Source organism: Salvelinus namaycush, chromosome 37, assembly GCF_016432855.1.
Source record: "Salvelinus namaycush isolate Seneca chromosome 37, SaNama_1.0, whole genome shotgun sequence".
In the NCBI taxonomy this organism is placed as follows: Eukaryota; Metazoa; Chordata; class Actinopteri; order Salmoniformes; family Salmonidae; genus Salvelinus; species Salvelinus namaycush.
The window spans coordinates 16,519,712-16,543,032 of record NC_052343.1 but is presented as its reverse complement, the minus strand read 5'-3'; the positions used below and the strand labels follow the sequence as shown (position 1 = coordinate 16,543,032).

Below are 23,321 nucleotides of genomic sequence, written 5' to 3'. Positions count from 1 at the left end.
TTGACTTGAATGGGGATGCCCGGTCTAGTATTGTTATTTCTATGAGTACATTCCACCTGTGGGTTGCAGTGTGCTGGGGGGACAGGTGTAGGCAGGACAGGTGAGCTGTTATGGGATTGAGAGCGTGACAGAGACCTGCTGTTTAAAGCACTCCCTCCCTCAGCGGGGGAGAGAAGTCTAGTTGAGTGACAGAGGTGAACATGACTGTCTGATCAGCTCAGTGGAGGCCGATAACACCTGACTGCACTCTTCACAGACTTGTCACTGCAATGTGCGTCTCTCTCACTGTGTCAAAAGCGTTCCACAGGGGTGCTGGCCCATGTTGACTCCAATGCTTCCCACAGTTGTGTCAAGTTGGCTTGATGTCCTTTGGGTGTTGAAACCGTTGAGCGTGAAAAACCCCAGCAGCGTTGCAGTTCTTGACACACTCAAACTGGAGGTGCTTGACACCTACTGCCATACCCTGTTCAAAGGCACTTCAATCTTTTGTCTTGCCCATTCACCCTCTGAATGTTACACATACACAATCCATGTCTCAAGGCTTAAAAATCCTTCTTTAACCTGTGTCCTCCCCTTCATCTACACTGATTGAAGCCTACACTGATTGTTACACACAGGGCATCGTTACTCACCCTGTGTATATATTATAACTCGTATTATTACCCATTTTCTTTCTCTCTGTATTGTTGTGAAGGACCCGTCAGTCAGCATTTCACTGCTAGTCTACATCTGTTGTCGACAAAGCATTTCACTGTTAGTCCACACCTGTTGTTTACAAAGCATCTGACAAATACAATTTGATTTGATAAGGCTTTATTAAAAGATAAATGACCTGGATACCTATGCTGAGGTAAGCAAGCCATAAGTCACCATCAGACCAAAGCACGACGGGTGAGTATAGTCTGGCAAAGACTGAAACTAGTCAACAAGGCAGAGATGAAATGACTCAAAGTTGATCCAACAATACTTAAAAACAACTTAAATAACAAAATATAAATACACATTAAAATACATACAGGAGAGGGTTTTGCTACAAATCTCATTAAGACCATGGAATGCTTTCATGTAATCCCTCTTTAACTAGTCAACACCAGGGTTGTGGTTAGTGGACAGCTGTTTGTTAAGTCAAGTCATATCAGCATCTTCTTTCAAACGGACAAACGAGCAGAAAACCACAAAACATTTCAGTTTCGTTTTCAAGTCTAGATATGCAAAACAAAAGGCACAGCTGGTGTGTTCGTGTGTGGTGGTTACTGGGAGGTGGTAGAGTTGGAGTTTTTGGCGCGGGCCGCCAGTTTCTGCCGCAGCTCTCTGATGTTCTGCATCAACTCCCTCTCTCTGCAGTCCAGCTCCCCTCGACCCCGGTCCAGAGAGACTGAGAAAACAAGACACCACACGACTCTTCAGGGACTTACTGTATGGATGTACACTCAGCAAAATTACAGTGGGAACGGGCACATTGGGAACACTGAATAATGTCTTGGTAGATCTGAGTTCTGTTGATATTTTCTTCTGGAGTACAGATCTGGAAAAACCTGTAGAAACAGTGAATGTAGATTTTTCTATTGTGTTATTGACTGTACATTTGTTTATCCCATGTGTAACTCTGTTGTTTGTGTAGCACTGCTTTGCTTCCTCTTGTCCAGGTCGCAGTTGTAAATGAGAGCTTGTTCTCAACTGGCCTACCTGGTTAAACAAAAATGTGGTACGGACAGTCAGAAACACTCACAGCAAGTGGAGTCGTCTGAGGTGGACTGGTTGTTTAGACAGATGTTGTTGGGACTGTGACGTTGTTGAGACTGATGAGGACCAGGAGAAGCAACAGGATTGTGAAGCAGGCCTCTAGTGGAGCACGGAGACCTGGCTCTCATCTCCCACTGTTGACCTGCCAAAACATACTGTATTAGTCACCAACAGCCCATACACTTCCTGCCTTAGAGGAACACTGAAACCTTCAACATCAACTATTAGCTTAGAGGTGACAGGACTGTAGTATAGCAGTGTAGGTAGTGGGGTAGAATGCTCAGCATGTAGCAGATATGGAATGTATAGAGCCTTTTCTCTCTACAACATATATTTCTATGGGGCTGGACTCACTGAGTGAGTGGTCCTGGCTCCTGCGGAGGTTGTCTCTGTGCTGCTCGGTCTCCTCTTCCTCCTGGCTGAGGAAGACTCTCCTGTTGGCCTCAGCTGTGGCTGCAGCCTGCCTCTCCTCCTCTAGCTGGGCCTTCTGAGACACCACCTCCTCCCACTGAAACACACAATGGCTGAACACACTGCACACCTCCTGCTGAATACCCCTCCTCCCGCTGAACACACTGCAAACCTCCTGCGGAACACCCCTCCCGCTGAACACACTGCACACCTCCTGCTGAACACCCCTCCCGCTGAACACACTGCACACCTCCTGCTGAACACACTACACACCACCACCTCCCGCTGAACACACCCCCTCCTCCCACTGAACACACCCCCTCCCGCTGAAACACACAATGGCTGAACACACTGCACACCTCCCGCTGAAAACACTCCTCCCCCCCTCCTCCCACCATAAATCAATGACACAAGCATGCCCAGTGTAAGAGCCTTCAGTTGATCAACAGGTACAGTAACTAACAGGACCCTCCTACCCTCTGTCCCTCCACATCCTCCATGACCTACTGTATATACCCTCCTCTACATCATCTCTCCTCCTACCCTCTGTCCCTCCACATCCTCCATGACCTACTGTATATACCCTCTACATCATCTCTCCTCCTACCCTCTGTCCCTCCACATCCTCCATGGCCTACTGTATATACCCTCTACATCATCTCTCCTCCTACCCTCTGTCCCTCCACATCCTCCATGACCTACTGTATATACCCTCTACATCATCTCTCCTCCTACCCTCTGTCCCTCCACGTCCTCCATGACCTACTGTATATACCCTCTACATCATCTCTCCTCCTACCCTCTGTCCCTCCACGTCCTCCATGACCTACTGTATATACCCTCTACATCATCTCTCCTCCTACCCTCTGTCCCTCCACGTCCTCCATGACCTACTGTATATACCCTCCTCTACATCATCTCTCCTCCTACCCTCTGTCCCTCCACGTCCTCCATGACCTACTGTATATACCCTCTACATCATCTCTCCTCCTACCCTCTGTCCCTCTACGTCCTCATGACCTACTGTATATACCCTCTACATCATCTCTCCTCCTACCCTCTGTCCCTCCACATCCTCCATGACCTACTGTATATACCCTCTACATCATCTCTCCTCCTACCCTCTGTCCCTCCACATCCTCCATGACCTACTGTATATACCCTCTACATCATCTCTCCTCCTACCCTCTGTCCCTCCACGTCCTCCATGACCTACTGTATATACCCTCTACATCATCTCTCCTCCTACCCTCTGTCCCTCTACGTCCTCATGACCTACTGTATATACCCTCCTCTACATCATCTCCCCTCCTACCCTCTGTCCCTCCACATCCTCATGACCTACTGTATATACCCTCCTCTACATCATCTCTCCTCCTACCCTCTGTCCCTCTACGTCCTCCATGACCTACTGTATATACCCTCCTCTACATCATCTCTCCTCCTACCCTCTGTCCCTCTACGTCCTCCATGACCTACTGTATATACCCTCCTCTACATCATCTCTCCTCCTACCCTCTGTCCCTCTACGTCCTCCATGACCTACTGTATATACCCTCCTCTACATCATCTCTCCTCCTACCCTCTGTCCCTCTACGTCCTCATGACCTACTGTATATACCCTCCTCTACATCATCTCCCCTCCTACCCTCTACGTCCTCCATGACCTACTGTATATACCCTCCTCTACATCATCTCTCCTCCTACCCTCTGTCCCTCTACGTCCTCATGACCTACTGTATATACTCTCCTCTACATCATCTCCCCTCCTACCCTCTGTCCCTCCACGTCCTCATGACCTACTGTATATACCCTCCTCTACATCATCTCCCCTCCGTCCCTCCACATCCTCATGACCTACTGTATATACCCTCCTCTACATCATCTCTCCTCCTACCCTCTGTCCCTCTACGTCCTCATGACCTACTGTATATACCCTCCTCTACATCATCTCCCCTCCTACCCTCTGTCCCTCCACATCCTCATGACCTACTGTATATACCCTCCTCTACATCATCTCTCCTCCTACCCTCTGTCCCTCTACGTCCTCATGACCTACTGTATATACCCTCCTCTATATCATCTCTCCTCCTACCCTCTGTCCCTCTACGTCCTCATGACCTACTGTATATACCCTCTACATCATCTCTCCTCCTACCCTCTGTCCCTCCACATCCTCATGACCTACTGTATATACCCTCCTCTACATCATCTCTCCTCCTACCCTCTGTCCCTCTACGTCCTCATGACCTACTGTATATACCCTCCTCTATATCATCTCTCCTCCTACCCTCTGTCCCTCTACGTCCTCATGACCTACTGTATATACCCTCTACATCATCTCTCCTCCTACCCTCTGTCCCTCCACATCCTCATGACCTACTGTATATACCCTCTACATCATCTCTCCTCCTACCCTCTGTCCCTCTACGTCCTCATGACCTACTGTATATACCCTCCTCTACATCATCTCTCCTCCTACCCTCTGTCCCTCTACGTCCTCCATGACCTACTGTATATACCCTCCTCTACATCATCTCTCCTCCTACCCTCTGTCCCTCTACGTCCTCATGACCTACTGTATATACCCTCCTCTACATCATCTCCCCTCCTACCCTCTGTCCCTCTACGTCCTCCATGACCTACTGTATATACCGTCCTCTACATCATCTCTCCTCCTACCCTCTGTCCCTCCATGACCTACTGTATATACCCTCCTCTACATCATCTCCCCTCCGTCCCTCCACATCCTCATGACCTACTGTATATACCCTCCTCTACATCATCTCTCCTCCTAGCCTCTGTCCCTCTACGTCCTCCATGACCTACTGTATATACCCTCCTCTACATCATCTCCCCTCCTACCCTCTGTCCCTCTACGTCCTCCATGACCTACTGTATATACCCTCTACATCATCTCTCCTCCTACCCTCTGTCCCTCCACATCCTCATGACCTACTGTATATACCCTCCTCTACATCATCTCCCCTCCTACCCTCTGTCCCTCTACGTCCTCATGACCTACTGTATATACCGTCCTCTACATCATCTCTCCTCCTACCCTCTGTCCCTCCATGACCTACTGTATATACCCTCCTCTACATCATCTCTCCTCCTACCCTCTGTCCCTCTACGTCCTCATGACCTACTGTATATACCCTCCTCTACATCATCTCCCCTCCTACCCTCTGTCCCTCCACGTCCTCATGACCTACTGTATATACCCTCCTCTACATCATCTCCCCTCCGTCCCTCCACATCCTCATGACCTACTGTATATACCCTCCTCTACATCATCTCTCCTCCTACCCTCTGTCCCTCTACGTCCTCATGACCTACTGTATATACCCTCCTCTACATCATCTCCCCTCCTACCCTCTGTCCCTCCACATCCTCATGACCTACTGTATATACCCTCCTCTACATCATCTCTCCTCCTACCCTCTGTCCCTCCATGACCTCCATGATGTTAACTAGCTGCTGCTCCTTGGTGAGTGTTTCTCTGTGTAGTCCAGCCAGATGGTGGTAGTGTCTGTCCCGGTCTGCATCCTCCTGGTCCAGACGCCTCATCACCTCAGCCTGCCACTCGGTGTCCACTCCCAGCTGACCTGCTTCAGCTAAACACTCCTCTAGAACCTGAGACGGGGAGGAGGTCAGTCTCTCTCTCCAATCACTGTTTAATAACCCCCTATATTTCAGTCTAGAACCTGAGACGGGGAGGAGGTCAGTCTCTCTCTCTCCAATCATTGTTTATTAACCCCCTATATTTCAGTCTAGAACCTGAGACGGGGAGGTCAGTCTCTCTCTCTCCAGTCATTGTTTAATAAACGCCTATATTTCAGTCTAGAACCTGAGACGGGGAGGAGGTCAGTCTCTCTCTCTCCAGTCATTGTTTAATAAACGCCTATATTTCAGTCTAGAACCTGAGACGGGGAGGAGGTCAGTCTCTCTCTCTCCAGTCATTGTTTAATAACCCCCTATATTTCAGTCTAGAACCTGAGACGGGGAGGTCAGTCTCTCTCTCTCCAGTCATTGTTTAATAACCCCCTATATTTCAGTCTAGAACCTGAGACGGGGAGGAGGTCAGTCTCTCTCTCTCCAATCATCATTTAATAACCCCCTATATTTCAGTCTAGAACCTGAGACGGGGAGGAGGTCAGTCTCTCTCTCTCCAATCATCGTTTAATAACCCCCTATATTTCAGTCTAGAACCTGAGACGGAGGAGGTCAGTCTCTCTCTCTCCAATCATCGTTTAATAACCCCCTATATTTCAGTCTAGAACCTGAGACGGGGAGGAGGTCAGTCTCTCTCCAATCATTGTTTAATAACCCCCTATATTTCAGTCTAGAACCTGAGACAGGGAGGTCAGTCTCTCTCTCTCCAATCATCGTTTAATAACCCCCTATATTTCAGTCTAGAACCTGAGACGGGGAGGTCAGTCTCTCTCCAGTCATTGTTTAATAACCCCCTATATTTCAGTCTAGAACCTGAGACGGGGAGGTCAGTCTCTCTCTCTCCAGTCATTGTTTAATATCCCCTATATTTCAGTCTCTGGAAGTATACAGTAGATGAATGCTCACCTTCTTGGTTCCCAGGCTGACGTCAGTGTCGTTGTTAAGGAGGTGTTGGAAGGTAGCCTCCTCGACCTCTGACCTGTGTCTCCTGGTATCCACCTCTGCTCTGACCTCCTGAGTCACACGCACCTGCTCCTTGGCCAGTTGCTACAACAACAAGGATTACACCATGGTCTGGTGAATGAAGACCAAGCCATATTGGAGCTGGACAGCGTTAAAATGGACTATGTTAAATTACGTGTGGTGTCTTAACTTTATGCTGCAAGGAATATAATGTGAATGACAAGATAGTGTTTGTCTCAGGGTCTCTGCACATTGTTGCTGTGATGAGGACAGTCACTGACCTGTTCAAACAGCCGTCTCTGTGCTTCCAGCTCCATCTGTCTGACTTGTATATCCTGTACTGCTGCTGCAGTCTCCTGGTCTCTGGTGTTCATCTGACCCCAACAAACACAACATACAGTAGAGGACATATAGACACCCCATTATATACAGTAGAGGACATATAGACACCCCATTATATACAGTAGAGGACATAGACACCCCATTATATACAGTAGAGGACATATAGACACCCCATTATATACAGTAGAGTACATATAGACACCCCATTATAGACAGTAGAGGACATAGACACCCCATTAGACAGTATAGTACATATAGACACCCCATTATATACAGTAGAGTACATATAGACACCCCATTATATACAGTAGAGTACATATAGACACCCCATTAAATACAGTATAGGACATATAGACACCCCATTAAATACAGTATAGGACATATAGACACCCCATTATATACAGTAGAGTACATATAGACACCCCATTATATACAGTATAGTACATATAGACACTCCATTATATACAGTATAGTACATATAGACACCCCATTATATACAGTAGAGGACATATAGACATCCCATTATATACAGTAAAGTACATAGACACCCCATTATATACAGTATAGTACATATAGACACCCCATTATATACAGCAGAGTACATATAGACACCCCATTAAATACAGCAGAGTACATATAGACACCCCATTAAATACAGCAGAGTACATATAGACACCCCATTATATACAGTAGAGTACATATAGACACCCCATTATATACAGTAGAGGACATATAGACACCCCATTATATACAGTAGAGGACATATAGACACCCCATTATATACAGTATAGGACATATAGATACCCCATTATATACAGTATAGTACATATAGACACCCCATTATATACAGTAGAGTACATATAGACACCCCATTAAATACAGTAGAGTACATATAGACACCCCATTAAATACAGTATAGTACATAGACACCCCATTATATACAGTAGAGGACATATAGACACCCCATTATATACAGTAGAGGACATATAGACACCCCATTATATACAGTAGAGGACATATAGACACCCCATTATATACAGTAGAGGACATATAGACACCCCATTATATACAGTAGAGGACATATAGACACCCCATTATATACAGTAGAGGACATATAGACACCCCATTATATACAGTAGAGGACATATAGACACCCCATTATATACAGTAGAGGACATATAGACACCCCATTATATACAGTAGAGGACATATAGACACCCCATTATATACAGTAGAGGACATATAGACACCCCATTATATACAGTAGAGGACATATAGACACCCCATTATATACAGTAGAGGACATATAGACACCCCATTATATACAGTAAAGTACATATAGACACCCCATTATATACAGTAAAGTACATATAGACACCCCATTATATACAGTAAAGTACATATAGACACCCCATTATATACAGTAAAGTACATATAGACACCCCATTATATACAGTAAAGTACATATAGACACCCCATTATATACAGTAAAGTACATATAGACACCCCATTATATACAGTAAAGTACATAGACACCCCATTATATACAGTAAAGTACATATAGACACCCCATTATATACAGTATAGTACATATAGACACCCCATTATATACAGTAAAGTACATATAGACACCCCATTATATACAGTAAAGTACATATAGACACCCCATTATATACAGTAGAGGACATATAGACACCCCATTATATACAGTAAAGTACATAGACACCCCATTATATACAGTATAGTACATATAGACACCCCATTAAATACAGTATAGTACATATAGACACCCCATTATATACAGTATAGGACATATAGACACCCCATCACATTACACACAAAATAGAAGGATGGTTGAAAGAATGAATCTCTTCTTTCAATATTAAATACAGGGCGGTGAGTGAAAACAGACCTTCCTCTGTATCTGCTGGTCCAGTCTGTGTAGTTCAGTCAGTCTATGGTCCTGCTGCTGTTTCAGGAAGCGTCTCCTGGCAGCATCCATCAGCTGGAGGTCCTTCACCTTCAACTCACGCTTCATAGCTGTTAACCTGGAGACACATTACAGACTGTCAGAGAGACTGACCTGGGGACACATTACAGACTGTCATAGAGACTAACCTGGGGACACATTACAGACTGTCAGAGAGACTGACCTGGAGACACATTACAGACTGTCAGAGAGACTAACCTGGGGACACATTACAGACTGTCAGAGAGACTAACCTGGGGACACATTACAGACTGTCAGAGAGACTGACCTGGGGACACATTACAGACTGTCAGAGAGACTAACCTGGGGACACATTACAGACTGTCAGAGAGACTAACCTGGGGACACATTACAGACTGTCAGAGAGACTAACCTGGGGACACATTACAGACTGTCAGAGAGACTAACCTGGGGACACATTACAGACTGTCAGAGAGACTAACCTGGGGACACATTACAGACTGTCAGAGAGACTAACTTGGGACAGATTATAGACTGTCAGAGAGACTGACCTGGGGACACATTACAGACTGTCAGAGAGACTGACCTGGGGACACATTACAGACTGTCAGAGAGACTAACATTACAGACTGTCAGAGAGACTAACATTACAGACTGTCAGAGAGACTAACCTGGGGACACATTACAGACTGTCAGGGAGACTAACCTGGGGACGCATTACAGACTGTCAGAGAGATTAACCTGGGACAGATTATAGACTGTCAGAGAGACTAACCTGGAGACACATTTTACAGACTGTCAGAGAGACTAACCTGGGGACACATTACAGACTGTCAGGGAGACTAACCTGGGGACCCATTACAGACTGTCAGATAAATACATGATGCAGACACAGTTCTGGCTTGGAAAGGGGGACCTAGTCAAATTGTACAACTGAATGTATTCAACTGTGTCTTCCTCTCTGAATCAGAGAGGTGCGGGGGGCTGCCTTAAATCGACATCCACGTCTTCGACACTCTAACCACTAGTCTACCTGCCGCCCCTACACTCTAACCACTAGGCTACCTGCCGCCCCTACACTATAACCACTAGGCTACCTGCCGTCCCTACATTCTAACCACTAGGCTACCTGCCGTCCCTACACTCTAACCTCTAGTCTACCTGCCTGCCCCTACACTCTAACCACTAGGCTACCTGCCGTCCCTACATTCTAACCACTAGGCTACCTGCCGCCCCTACACTATAACCACTAGGCTACCTGCCTGCCCCTACACTCTAACCACTAGGCTACCTGCCGTCCCTACACTCTAACCTCTAGTCTACCTGCCGCCCCTACACTATAACCACTAGGCTACCTGCCTGCCCCTACACTCTAACCACTAGGCTACCTGCCGTCCCTACACTCTAACCTCTAGTCTACCTGCCTGCCCCTACACTCTAACCACTAGGCTACCTGCCTGCCCCTACACTCTAACTAATAGGCTACCTGCCTGCCGTGAATGATTGATGTAGTAATAAATTGGCATACATAGATGACTGTATGTGTGCCTGATCTCTGACCTGGTTCTCTGTTCAGCCAGCTTGCTCTCCTCCTGCTGTAGGATGTCCCTGCGTTTCTCCTCAGCCTGCTGCAGTAACTCCTGCTGGGTGTACCACGCCTCGTCCTCAGCCTGCCTCTGAACCGCCTCCGCACGCAGCTCCTGCACCGCCTGCCTAGACAGACACACACAGACACACACACACACATCTAACACGGTTCTTTGACACAAATACTGAAGAAGGCTTTGAGTAAAAAACGTCAGTGTCAAGCTCTTTCCTCTGCTACTGCAAGAAGAACAGAGATAACATATTAAGAGTTGACTTGGTGTGAACCTTATTGTCTTTGCCAGTGTTCTAGAATGCCACAGAAAGGATAAGATGCCAATGATACAATCTGACCTCTCTCTGAGGTAGTCCACCTCCTGCTGGCGTATCCTCTCTCTCTCCTGAGACTGGTACTCCACTATGTAGGTGGGGTACTTGTTGAAGACAGGGTACTGTCCCCTGGTCAGAGGCTGAAAGTCATCCAGCATGTTCCTGGGGTGGATGTCTGCTGGGGTGCTCTCCATCAGCCTGTATGTCTCCTTTATCATGGAGCTGACGTCCAGGTTGTTACGGTGATGGAAGAAATACTGGGAGGGAGAGAAAGAGGGAGGGAGGCAGGGAGAGAATTAAGTGTGCATTTTCCCTTTATGAAGAAGAAGGTAAATATACTGTAGCTGCAAGCAGCAATGAACAGGGTTCATATGATGGCAGAAAGGACACCTGGGTAATAGTTTCCTATTTTTTTTTTAAGATATCAATGTTTCATCATGGTAATGTCTCTGATGACCCTAAAAGGTTTCAAGTTGATAGGCCATTGTGGAGTGGATTTACAAAGGATTTAAAATGGACTCTTAAATTTTCATTTCCTGATTTATCAATAACTCAGCCATCTCTAAAGCAAAAGTTTTTTTTTTAAGGGTTTACCAAAATGTCCCAGATTCAGGAAAATATATCCTGACAGACCTTATGTCAGAATCGCATTAGTGGAAATCAAGACTGTTCTCAGGGCAAGCTGGGTTGTAGCTAGATATGTTAAGAGTCGTGTCGGGGAAAATGTATAGTATTTTAGCTAACCCTAACCCTTAACCTAATTTTCCTAACCTACCATGTTAATTCTCCTAACCTGCTGCATACGTTCTCTTAACCTGCTGCATACGTTCTCTTAACCTGCTGTGAAAAGTCACTTCTTCTAGTCAAAACCGGCAGACCTGCCCTGAGAACAGTGCGAGTATCCACTCATGCGAAAGTGCTTTGATGGGTCCTTGAGGCAAATGTGTTCAGCATGTGGAAAGACACCTACATACAAAGTTCCAAGTCTCTAGGTCAGGGGTATTCAACTGGGGGTGAACACATTGTGGATGACATACCTACAGTAGAAAATCTTCATTTTAATGATGTCAACTTTATTTCTCAACTCCTTATATTGAGCCAATCACACTCATTGGAGCAGCTGACATAGGCTTTGAAAAAGCCCCTGCTAATAGACTACCAGTACGACAAGTACCGATGGCTGCTGGTAGGATTTCTGGACTTGGACATTCCTTTTTTGCCAACACCTGGCTAACCTTTGTTTAACCAGCTAAACAGCTGCTCTTAGGAAATAGGATTTTGGAGTCAACACTTCCTCCTCCAATTATAAAATGTGTTGAGATAATGAAACACTATTTACCTAATCTATTCATTTTTAAATGTTTATTACTTCTCCTTGACATTATCAATTCACCTGATGATAAGGCATGTGCATTTAATATTATTTTTGCTAACGTATGATGGGGGTCCATGGGAAGGGGTCTCTGGGAAGGGGTCTCTGGGAAGGGGTCCCTGGGAAGGGGTCCCTGGGAGGGGGTCTCTGGGAGGGGGTCTCTGGGAGGGGGTCTCTGGGAGGGGGTCCCTGGCCAAGAAAAGGTTGAAGACCCCTGCTGTAGGTCATACGGGGTGACGGATATGAGGATTTATAACTGCTTATAACTTCGCCACCTATAGGTCAATCAGTACCATTCTTTTTGATCAAGTCAGTCCTGTAGTTTCTGTGTGCCAAATTTGAAGAAAAATAAGTTACCAATCTATGCTTGAGATATTTGACCATGTCAAGAATTTTTTAAAATAAAAATGCAGCTTTGCTGTGAACAACTAATAAATTAGACTAGAGTAACAATGTTAAAATGATGCACATAATGCTCTGTTCTTCAATATTCATCCTTAATACAATTCGGAGACTGTCGCAGTAGTCATGACAACACACATAGTGGCATATAGTCATAACATGAAGTCATATAAAGGGCCTAACCAATGAGTGTCCCTTCCCATGGTTTATATAAAACATCTTACCGTAAACCTTCCCATGGTTTATATAAAACATCTTACCGTAAACCTTCCCATGGTTTATATAAAACATCTTACCGTAAACCTTCCCATGGTTTATATAAAACATCTTACCTCATCATCCCATGGTTTATATAACACATCTTACCGTAAACCTTCCCATGGTTTATATAAAACATCTTACCTCATCTTCCCATGGTTAATATAAAACATCTTACCTCATCATCCCATGGTTTATATAAAACATCTTACCTCATCTTCCCATGGTTAATATAAAACATCTTACCGTAAACCTTCCCATGGTTTATATAAAACATCTTACCGTAAACCTTCCCATGGTTTATATAAAACATCTTACCGTAAACCTTCCCATGGTTTATATAAAACATCTTACCGTAAACCTTCCCATGGTTTATATAAAACATCTTACCGTAAACCTTCCCATGGTTTATATAAAACATCTTACTGTAAACCTTCCCATTGGTTATATAAAACATCTTACCGTAAACCTTCCCATGGTTTATATAAAACATCTTACCGTAAACCTTCCCATGGTTTATATAAAACATCTTACCGTAAACCTTCCCATGGTTTATATAAAACATCTTACTGTAAACCTTCCCATTGGTTATATAAAACATCTTACCGTAAACCTTCCCATGGTTTATATAAAACATCTTATATACAAATAAATACAAATACAATTCGGAGACTGTCGCAGTAGTCATGACAACACACATAGTGGCATATAGTCATAACATGAAGTCATATAAAGGGCCTAACCAATGAGTGTCCCTTCCCATGGTTTATATAAAACATCTTACCGTAAACCTTCCCATGGTTTATATAAAACATCTTACCGTAAACCTTCCCATGGTTTATATAAAACATCTTACCGTAAACCTTCCCATGGTTTATATAAAACATCTTACCTCATCATCCCATGGTTTATATAACACATCTTACCGTAAACCTTCCCATGGTTTATATAAAACATCTTACCTCATCTTCCCATGGTTAATATAAAACATCTTACCTCATCATCCCATGGTTTATATAAAACATCTTACCTCATCTTCCCATGGTTAATATAAAACATCTTACCGTAAACCTTCCCATGGTTTATATAAAACATCTTACCGTAAACCTTCCCATGGTTTATATAAAACATCTTACCGTAAACCTTCCCATGGTTTATATAAAACATCTTACCGTAAACCTTCCCATGGTTTATATAAAACATCTTACCGTAAACCTTCCCATGGTTTATATAAAACATCTTACTGTAAACCTTCCCATTGGTTATATAAAACATCTTACCGTAAACCTTCCCATGGTTTATATAAAACATCTTACCGTAAACCTTCCCATGGTTTATATAAAACATCTTACCGTAAACCTTCCCATGGTTTATATAAAACATCTTACTGTAAACCTTCCCATTGGTTATATAAAACATCTTACCGTAAACCTTCCCATGGTTTATATAAAACATCTTACCGTAAACCTTCCCATGGTTTACATAAAACATCTTACCGTAAACCTTCCCATTGGTTATATAAAACATCTTACCTCATCTTCCCATGGTTTATATAAAACATCTTACCTCATCTTCCCATGGTTTATATAACACATCTTACCGTAAACCTTCCCATGGTTTATATAAAACATCTTACCTCATCTTCCCATGGTTTATATAAAACATCTTACCTCATCTTCCCATGGTTTATATAAAACATCTTACCGTAAACCTTCCCATGGTTTATATAAAACATCTTACCTCATCTTCCCATGGTTAATATAAAACATCTTACCTCATCTTCCCATGGTTTATATAAAACATCTTACCGTAAACCTTCCCATGGTTTATATAAAACATCTTACCTCATCTTCCCATGGTTAATATAAAACATCTTACCTCATCTTCTCATGGTTTACATAAAACATCCTACCTCAAAATCCTCTTTGTGGCTGCAGAGCAGTAGTGGAGCGCGGCAGCAGGTGACATAGGAGACCACAGATACCAATAAGAAGGCAGGATGGTTAGAGAAGACGTTGTCAAACAGTTTGAGCCACTCATCTCTGGTCAGCACCTCAGAGAACAGAGTCTCTAACAGGGGCCACACATACAGCTGGAGGAGAGGGGGGAGAGAGAGAGAGGTTATTAAAGAGTTTCAGACACTCATCTCTGGTCAGCACCTCAGAGAACAGAGTCTCTAACAGGGGCCACACATACAGCTGGAGGAGAGAGAGAGAGAGGTTATTAAAGAGTTTCAGACACTCATCTCTGGTCAGCACCTCAGAGAACAGAGTCTCTAACAGGGGCCACACATACAGCTGGAGAGAGAGAGAGAGAGAGGTTATTAAAGAGTTTCAGACACTCATCTCTGGTCAGCACCTCAGAGAACAGAGTCTCTAACAGGGGCCACACATACAGCTGGAGAGAGAGAGAGAGAGAGGTTATTAAAGAGTTTCAGACACTCATCTCTGGTCAGCACCTCAGAGAACAGAGTCTCTAACAGGGGCCACACATACAGCTGGAGGAGAGGGGAGAGGGGGGAGAGAGAGAGAGAGAGGTTATTAAAGAGTTTCAGACACTCATCTCTGGTCAGCACCTCAGAGAACAGAGTCTCTAACAGGGGCCACACATACAGCTGGAGGAGAGAGAGAGAGAGGTTATTAAAGAGTTTCAGACACTCATCTCTGGTCAGCACCTCAGAGAACAGAGTCTCTAACAGGGGCCACACATACAGCTGGAGGAGAGGGGAGAGAGAGAGAGAGAGAGAGAGAGAGGTTATTAAAGAGTTTCAGACACTCATCTCTGGTCAGCACCTCAGAGAACAGAGTCTCTAACAGGGGCCACACATACAGCTGGAGGAGAGGGGGGAGAGAGAGAGAGAGGTTATTAAAGAGTTTCAGACACTCATCTCTGGTCAGCACCTCAGAGAACAGAGTCTCTAACAGGGGCCACACATACAGCTGGAGGAGAGGGGGGAGAGAGAGAGAGAGAGGTTATTAAAGAGTTTCAGACACTCATCTCTGGTCAGCACCTCAGAGAACAGAGTCTCTAACAGGGGCCACACATACAGCTGGAGGAGAGAGAGAGAGAGGTTATTAAAGAGTTTCAGACACTCATCTCTGGTCAGCACCTCAGAGAACAGAGTCTCTAACAGGGGCCACACATACAGCTGGAGGAGAGGGGAGAGAGAGAGAGAGAGAGAGAGGTTATTAAAGAGTTTCAGACACTCATCTCTGGTCAGCACCTCAGAGAACAGAGTCTCTAACAGGGGCCACACATACAGCTGGAGGAGAGGGGGGAGAGAGAGAGAGAGGTTATTAAAGAGTTTCAGACACTCATCTCTGGTCAGCACCTCAGAGAACAGAGTCTCTAACAGGGGCCACACATACAGCTGGAGGAGAGGGGGGAGAGAGAGAGAGAGAGAGAGAGGTTATTAAAGAGTTTCAGACACTCATCCTTGGTCAGCACCTCAGAGAACAGAGTCTCTAACAAGGGCCACACATACAGCTGGAGGAAAGGGGGGAGAGAGAGGTTATTAAAGAGTTTCAGACACTCATCTCTGGTCAGCACCTCAGAGAACAGAGTCTCTAACAGGGGCCACACATACAGCTGGAGGAGAGGGGGGAGAGAGAGAGAGAGGTTATTAAAGAGTTTCAGACACTCATCTCTGGTCAGCACCTCAGAGAACAGAGTCTCTAACAGGGGCCACACATACAGCTGGAGGAGAGGGGGGAGAGAGAGAGAGAGAGAGAGGTTATTAAAGAGTTTCAGACACTCATCTCTGGTCAGCACCTCAGAGAACAGAGTCTCTAACAGGGGCCACACATACAGCTGGAGGAGAGGGGGGAGAGAGAGAGAGAGGTTATTAAAGAGTTTCAGACACTCATCTCTGGTCAGCACCTCAGAGAACAGAGTCTCTAACAGGGGCCACACATACAGCTGGAGGAGAGAGAGAGAGAGGTTATTAAAGAGTTTCAGACACTCATCTCTGGTCAGCACCTCAGAGAACAGAGTCTCTAACAGGGGCCACACATACAGCTGGAGAAGAGAGAGAGAGAGGTTATTAAAGAGTTTCAGACATTCATCTCTGGTCAGCACCTCAGAGAACAGAGTCTCTAACAGGGGCCACACATACAGCTGGAGGAGAGGGGAGAGAGAGAGAGAGAGAGAGGTTATTAAAGAGTTTCAGACACTCATCTCTGGTCAGCACCTCAGAGAACAGAGTCTCTAACAGGGGCCACACATACAGCTGGAGGAGAGGGGGGAGAGAGAGAGAGAGGTTATTAAAGAGTTTCAGACACTCATCTCTGGTCAGCACCTCAGAGAACAGAGTCTCTAACAGGGGCCACACATACAGCTGGAGGAGAGGGGGGAGAGAGAGAGAGAGAGAGAGGTTATTAAAGAGTTTCAGACACTCATCCTTGGTCAGCACCTCAGAGAACAGAGTCTCTAACAAGGGCCACACATACAGCTGGAGGAAAGGGGGGAGAGAGAGGTTATTAAAGAGTTTCAGACACTCATCTCTGGTCAGCACCTCAGAGAACAGAGTCTCTAACAGGGGCCACACATACAGCTGGAGGAGAGGGGGGAGAGAGAGGTTATTAAAGAGTTTCAGACACTCATCTCTGGTCAGCACCTCAGAGAACAGAGTCTCTAACAGGGGCCACACATACAGCTGGAGGAGAGGGGGGAGAGAGAGGTTATTAAAGAGTTTCAGACACTCATCTCTGGTCAGCACCTCAGAGAACAGAGTCTCTCACAGCGAGTGGAAATGTATCACTGAACACTTGTTTGTGGGAGCAGATAAAAAACCAACCATACAATACTAGTGTGATTATAATACAGTTGTAAGGAGAGTTTAAAAAGAGATCTCCTGGGCGTCTCACCTGAGAGGTGACTCCACAGTCGATGAGGTGCTGCAGCAGTTCCTTGTCATGGTGAGCCAGAACATTCTCTGCCATGCTCAGTACGTTGAGAGGAGGGTTGGGGAAGTATTCAAACCAGTGCTGGCACCAGTTCACTGCAAAGGACAAACAAAACTGTCAATACCCTATTTTACAACCAAAGTGCAACAACAAAGTTACATAAACAAGGTACACGAAAAAGCAAACTGAAAAAGTGACAAATATTCAGCAACTCTAAGTTAGCAAACAGGGCCGACATGAAAGGACAAGTGAAACATAATTCAGTTTCTAGTACTGTGTGTACAGTACCTATAGTGGTGGCGACCACTTCAAAACAGAGCAGTGGGTTATTCTGGAAGAGCTTGACGAAGGGAAACGCCACCAGAGGGAGGTAGTCTGTCTCTCCAAAGATGGCCGCCCAGTGGGCTAGTGCAGACAACACTCTGTAGGCAGACAAGAGATGGAAATGACAGCACTGTCAGATATACCCATCATGATTCATGGAAATGACAGGACTGTCAGATATACCCATCATGATTCATGGAAATGACAGCACTGTCAGATATACCCATCATGATTCATGGAAATGACAGCACTGTCAGATATACCCATCATGATTCATGGAAATGACAGCACTGTCAGATACACCCATCATGATTCATGGAAATGACAGCACTGTCAGATACACCCATCATGATTCATGGAAATGACAGCACTGTCAGATATACCCATCATGATTCATGGAAATGACAGCACTGTCAGATACACCCATCACAATAATTAATCATCAAGGACGTTTTGATAAAAATGGAAGAACCAGTAGCTCCTACTATTAATAATCCCAGATCATCTGAGCGTGCCCATGCCAGGCCAACATGACAGCAGGCCCATAGTGCCAGCCAGGTAAGTATACCTTTGAAGTCCCCGCTGCAGTTTGTGGCTCTTGATGGGGTATCGCTCCTGGATGCTGAGGTAGGCAGAGTGCAGGCCTTTATCGGTCAGACTGCTGAAGGCTGCGTGGTTCTCTGGCAGACGCAGGAGGGACCTCCACACAAACATCCTGAGAAATAAACACATGATCATCATAATGGAAACGGTTTACTGTAGTGTCTAAAAGAGCACCGTTTACTGTCGTGTCTAAAGGAGCACCGTTTACTGTAGTGTCTAAAGGAGCACCGTTTACTGTAGTGTCTAAAAGAGCACCGTTTACTGTAGTGTCTAAAAGAGCACCGTTTACTGTAGTGTCTAAAGGAGCACCGTTTACTGTAGTGTCTAAAGGAGCACCGTTTACTGTAGTGTCTAAAGGAGCACCGTTTACTGTAGTGTCTAAAGGAGCACCGTTTGCTGTCGTGTCTAAAGGAGCACCGTTTACTGTAGTGTCTAAAGGAGCACCGTTTACTGTAGTGTCTAAAGGAGCCCCGTTTACTGTAGTGTCTAAAGGAGCACCGTTTACTGTAGTGTCTAAAGGAGCACCGTTTACTGTAGTGTCTAAAGGAGCACCGTTTACTGTAGTGTCTAAAGGAGCACCGTTTGCTGTCGTGTCTAAAGGAGCACCGTTTACTGTAGTGTCTAAAGGAGCACCGTTTACTGTAGTGTCTAAAGGAGCCCCGTTTACTGTAGTGTCTAAAGGAGCACCGTTTACTGTAGTGTCTAAAGGAGCACCGTTTACTGTAGTGTCTAAAGGAGCACCGTTTACTGTAGTGTCTAAAGGAGAACCGTTTACTGTAGTGTCTAAAGGAGCACCGTTTACTGTAGTGTCTAAAGGAGCACCGTTTACTGTAGTGTCTAAAGGAGCACCGTTTACTGTAGTGTCTAAAGGAGCACCATTTACTGTAGTGTCTAAAGGAGCACCATTTACTGTAGTGTATAAATGAGCACCATTTACTGTCGTGTCTAAAGGAGCACCATTTACTGTAGTGTCTAAAGGAGCACCATTTACTGTAGTGTATAAATGAGCACCATTTACTGTAGTGTATAAATGAGCACCATTTACTGTAGTGTATAAGGAGCACATTTGTATGTTGCTGCCCCTCGTTAAAACTGTGACACCTTGGCCCGATTCCTGATTTGTAGTTAGTTACCTGTATTTAGCTGGATATTCTCCAAATGCCTTCAGTAACGCCACAAGTCTCTTCTTGTTTAGACCGTCAGGCAGTTCATTCTGAAAAAGAAAAGCCACAAATCAGTTGAATGCCTCACTTGATTCAAAAGAACATCATTCAAAATGTGGATGAGGAAAACCAATGGTAAAATCATCAGACAGCTTGGCTCCAGACCAGAGAACTAAATAAGGTCATGCTATTATACGGTCACTATGAGATTATACCACAAGTATCTATGCTTCTGTCTGCCATGTGTTTCTGCATGCTCTACAGGTGTAGGCTCTTAATTTGAGGCAGTTTGCTACAGAGGGAAAATAATCCTGGAGCAACAGGAAATGTGAATTATAATATTGATTATAATTAATGGAAATTTTTTGTAGGGGTCAAAATCTGACATTTTCAAGGGGAAATTACAAACTTTAGAAGCCTTTTAAAACCTTGAATACAAGTTTGCATTTCCTGTTGTGCAACAAAAGAGTGATCCAATGAATATCCTACATATGTACCTCTTTATCCTCTGTCATGGACACAGCTGGAGGCCTCAGGACTTTGGTCTTGACCCGTCGACCAGAGTTTTTGGCCGGCCGCTGGACCGCTTCTGACTTCACCTTCATTGTCAGAGCCGAACACTCTCCACCAGACACCACTTTGACCAGGGACGGAGGAGGCTAGAAGAGGATGACGAGTGGCTCAGGGGAAGGCAGAAACATGACTGATGTGTGCTAATCTAAAAACTACACAGATGAAACGAAGCTGCCTGGGTCATTTAGCAAAATTCAAGGACACGTGTCAGATGAACGGCCTTTCTAATCATTCTGATGATTGCTACCTTGTTGTAGTCCTGGGTCAGACACTGAACACTGTAGATGTTTAGGCTGCCGTTGTCCATTATCGTGACAATATGGCGTCCGTTGGGACTGACGGTGGCTGAGGTGATGGCGTCATCATGGGATCCGATGTTGAAGAGCAGCTTGCAGGTCTGGATGTTGATGAAACGCATCACACCATCCTGACTCAGCACCCCAAGAGTCTGAAGAACAAAAACTAAATGTTCTCATTTTCCAACCACCGAGACAAATAAAGCATGTTCTCCAAAATACATCAGTATCAGATAGCATTGGCTGTACATTGGCTGCTTTCTTGGCAAGTGTTCACTTGAAAAAGAGATGTAAAACTCAACGTGACTTTCTTGGTTAAAGGATGAATAAATAGAATGAATGAATACATACCTGGCTGGCCCCACCATCGAAGCTGTCTGGTAGGAACTCAAGCTGTCTGACAGTGCGAACCTTGGGAGGCATCTGGACCACTCTAAGCAGCTGCCTGGTGTCCAGACACCACAGATGGAGAAGGTTGGATCTGCCCCCTGCAGCCAGAATCTTCCCATCACTGTGAAGAGAACACAGATGGTTTTAGGAGGACGTCACTGGTACTGAACATCTGCTTTGTTGTTCACGGCTTATCTGATAGTCATAGCCCCACAGACAGACACACTTTTGTATATTAGACTTCCACTTCCACTTAACCTTTCAAAAACACACACACACCGTGTGACAGCAAATGCCTTGTAGTGTATCCTGGGTCCCTCATCAGGAACAGGCAGCTGGTATTTGCAAAACAACGTGTCACTCTCCCAGGCAAAGATGGAGTCATCGTTGAAACAGCTGAGGATGGTGTTACTCAGAGGAAGAAAGAACACCTAGAAAAAAATAACACACACAGTTAAAATGAATTTTCAGAAATTCAGATAAATTGTTTAGAGTTCTACAAAATGTAAAATATAAAAGGCACTGTGTGAATTTTGCCATTATGTATTCATTGTATTGTCAAATCTGAAAAATGAAAAGATTCAGTTCTGTAAATGTGAATGATCTAACCCTCTGTATGCCGACAGACTGACGGACATTGAGTTTCCTCTTCCTCTGGAAGGTGTCCAGGTCCCAGAGCTGAGCCGTGTCAGCTGACGTACTGATGGCGTAGCGGCCAGAGCCATGGACCGACACGGAGGATACCGCCCCCTCGTGACCCCGCATCCAGCTCACCAGCTGCTTCGTATCTGACAGAATCAAACAATTAATCAATCAGTTTTTTGTTCCAATTGGCAAACACCCAGCAAAAACTCCATTATCTGATGGAATCATTGGTCTTTCAACGTACTGGAAGTTTGTGTATACAGGCCAATACACCACAGAAGATGACTTTACCCTCCTCAATCAGCTAATCAGTTCCTAACCTTTTGGGAAACAATTAAGCAGCAATGTAAGGAGTCATACCTTTGTCAAAGCACTTGATGGAGTAGTCTGCAAGAGCAACCAAGAATTCCGTTGTTCTGCGCAAGTTGAAAGCCAAGGCAGTGCATGCTTGACCGGTTTTCTGAACAAGTCTAAACCTGGAGAGAGACAGAACAGGTATGAGCACGGCCTGCACCAGTAAGAGTATTGCAATGCAATATTGTGGTGTTGACAGTGTGACATACTGCACCTGTTTCTGGTGATGTCTAAGACATAAATATTCCCATGGTGGTCTCCAGCCAGGAAAGAGTCCCCTGTAGTGTCGAAGGTGACATGAAGGAAGCGGACTGTTTTGGACTGGTAGGCAGCTGCACTGCGAATCACTGTGACCATGACGCTGTTAAAGCAAAAACTGTTATTATGATCTACATACAAGATGCACGTCTAGCTGTCAGACAAGAATGCAAAGCACAGCTTCTATTCAAGATATGCAGAAACAGACAATAACATTCCCCTCTCGTTTACGATCAACAACACTCAACAGCCAGGCTTCACTATCACAAGGTGATGGAGACTCAACAAGTGGGTTATGAGCTAACGTTATCCTTTGAAACGACCTACCCAGTATTACTTGGTGTTGGTTTTCGATGCCATACTTTTCCCTCCTCCTTGTTTCCAATGTCGGTCGTTTGCATTTTTTTGATGAGCAGAATTGAGGATATGATACGTTTGGATCTAGCTAGCTAGCGAGTTAGCAGTGGTAACTAAGTCGCTGTTGATTAGCTAGCCGGCTAGCCTGAATACCAGCCTATCGTCTGGCGGTCTGTACAGCGCGAAATTTGAAATAACACGTTATTGCTGGTCTCCAATCGCAAGAAGAGCATTCACAAGCATATTATCGAGCAATCAATATCGCGCTAAATTATTTATTGAGAACAAAACTCAAATGAAAGCCATAATTATAAATCTGTCTTCAGTTAAAAAGTTGTCAGCGGTTATCTTGTCGCTTCTTGAATGACGTCACGGATGGGATGTAAACAGTAGCAGGAATTGTGGTTACTGGAGTTCGCTATG

General features: G+C 44.8%; 1 protein-coding gene across 1 annotated transcript; it reads right to left on the bottom strand.

Moving 5' to 3' along the window:
• Positions 1-802: 802 nt before the first annotated feature.
• On the bottom strand, positions 803-23,240 carry LOC120031533 (TBC1 domain family member 31-like). The gene is made up of 22 exons (XM_038977324.1): positions 22,869-23,240; positions 22,498-22,644; positions 22,290-22,405; positions 21,894-22,072; positions 21,564-21,715; positions 21,246-21,405; positions 20,846-21,046; positions 20,523-20,684; positions 19,996-20,075; positions 18,828-18,974; positions 18,224-18,357; positions 17,897-18,030; positions 14,944-15,123; positions 11,024-11,256; positions 10,646-10,798; positions 9,047-9,182; positions 7,074-7,166; positions 6,736-6,876; positions 5,596-5,790; positions 2,098-2,251; positions 1,730-1,885; positions 803-1,375 (listed from the first exon to the last, which is right to left on the bottom strand). The coding sequence occupies exons 1-22, from the start codon at positions 22,940-22,942 to the stop codon at positions 1,251-1,253; spliced, it is 3,252 nt and encodes a 1,083-aa protein (XP_038833252.1). The 5' UTR covers positions 22,943-23,240; the 3' UTR covers positions 803-1,250.
• Positions 23,241-23,321: the final 81 nt, after the last annotated feature.

Coding starts and splice junctions, on each gene's coding strand:
- LOC120031533 (XM_038977324.1), bottom strand. CDS start 22,942: ATGCAAACGACCGACATTGGAAACAAGGAGGAGGGAAAAGTATGGCAT. Junction 18,031..18,223: donor AGTGGTCGCCACCACTATAG/GTACTGTACACA, acceptor TGTCCTTTGCAG/TGAACTGGTGCCAGCACTGG. Junction 1,376..1,729: donor CTCAGACGACTCCACTTGCT/GTGAGTGTTTCT, acceptor TTGTTTTCTCAG/TCTCTCTGGACCGGGGTCGA.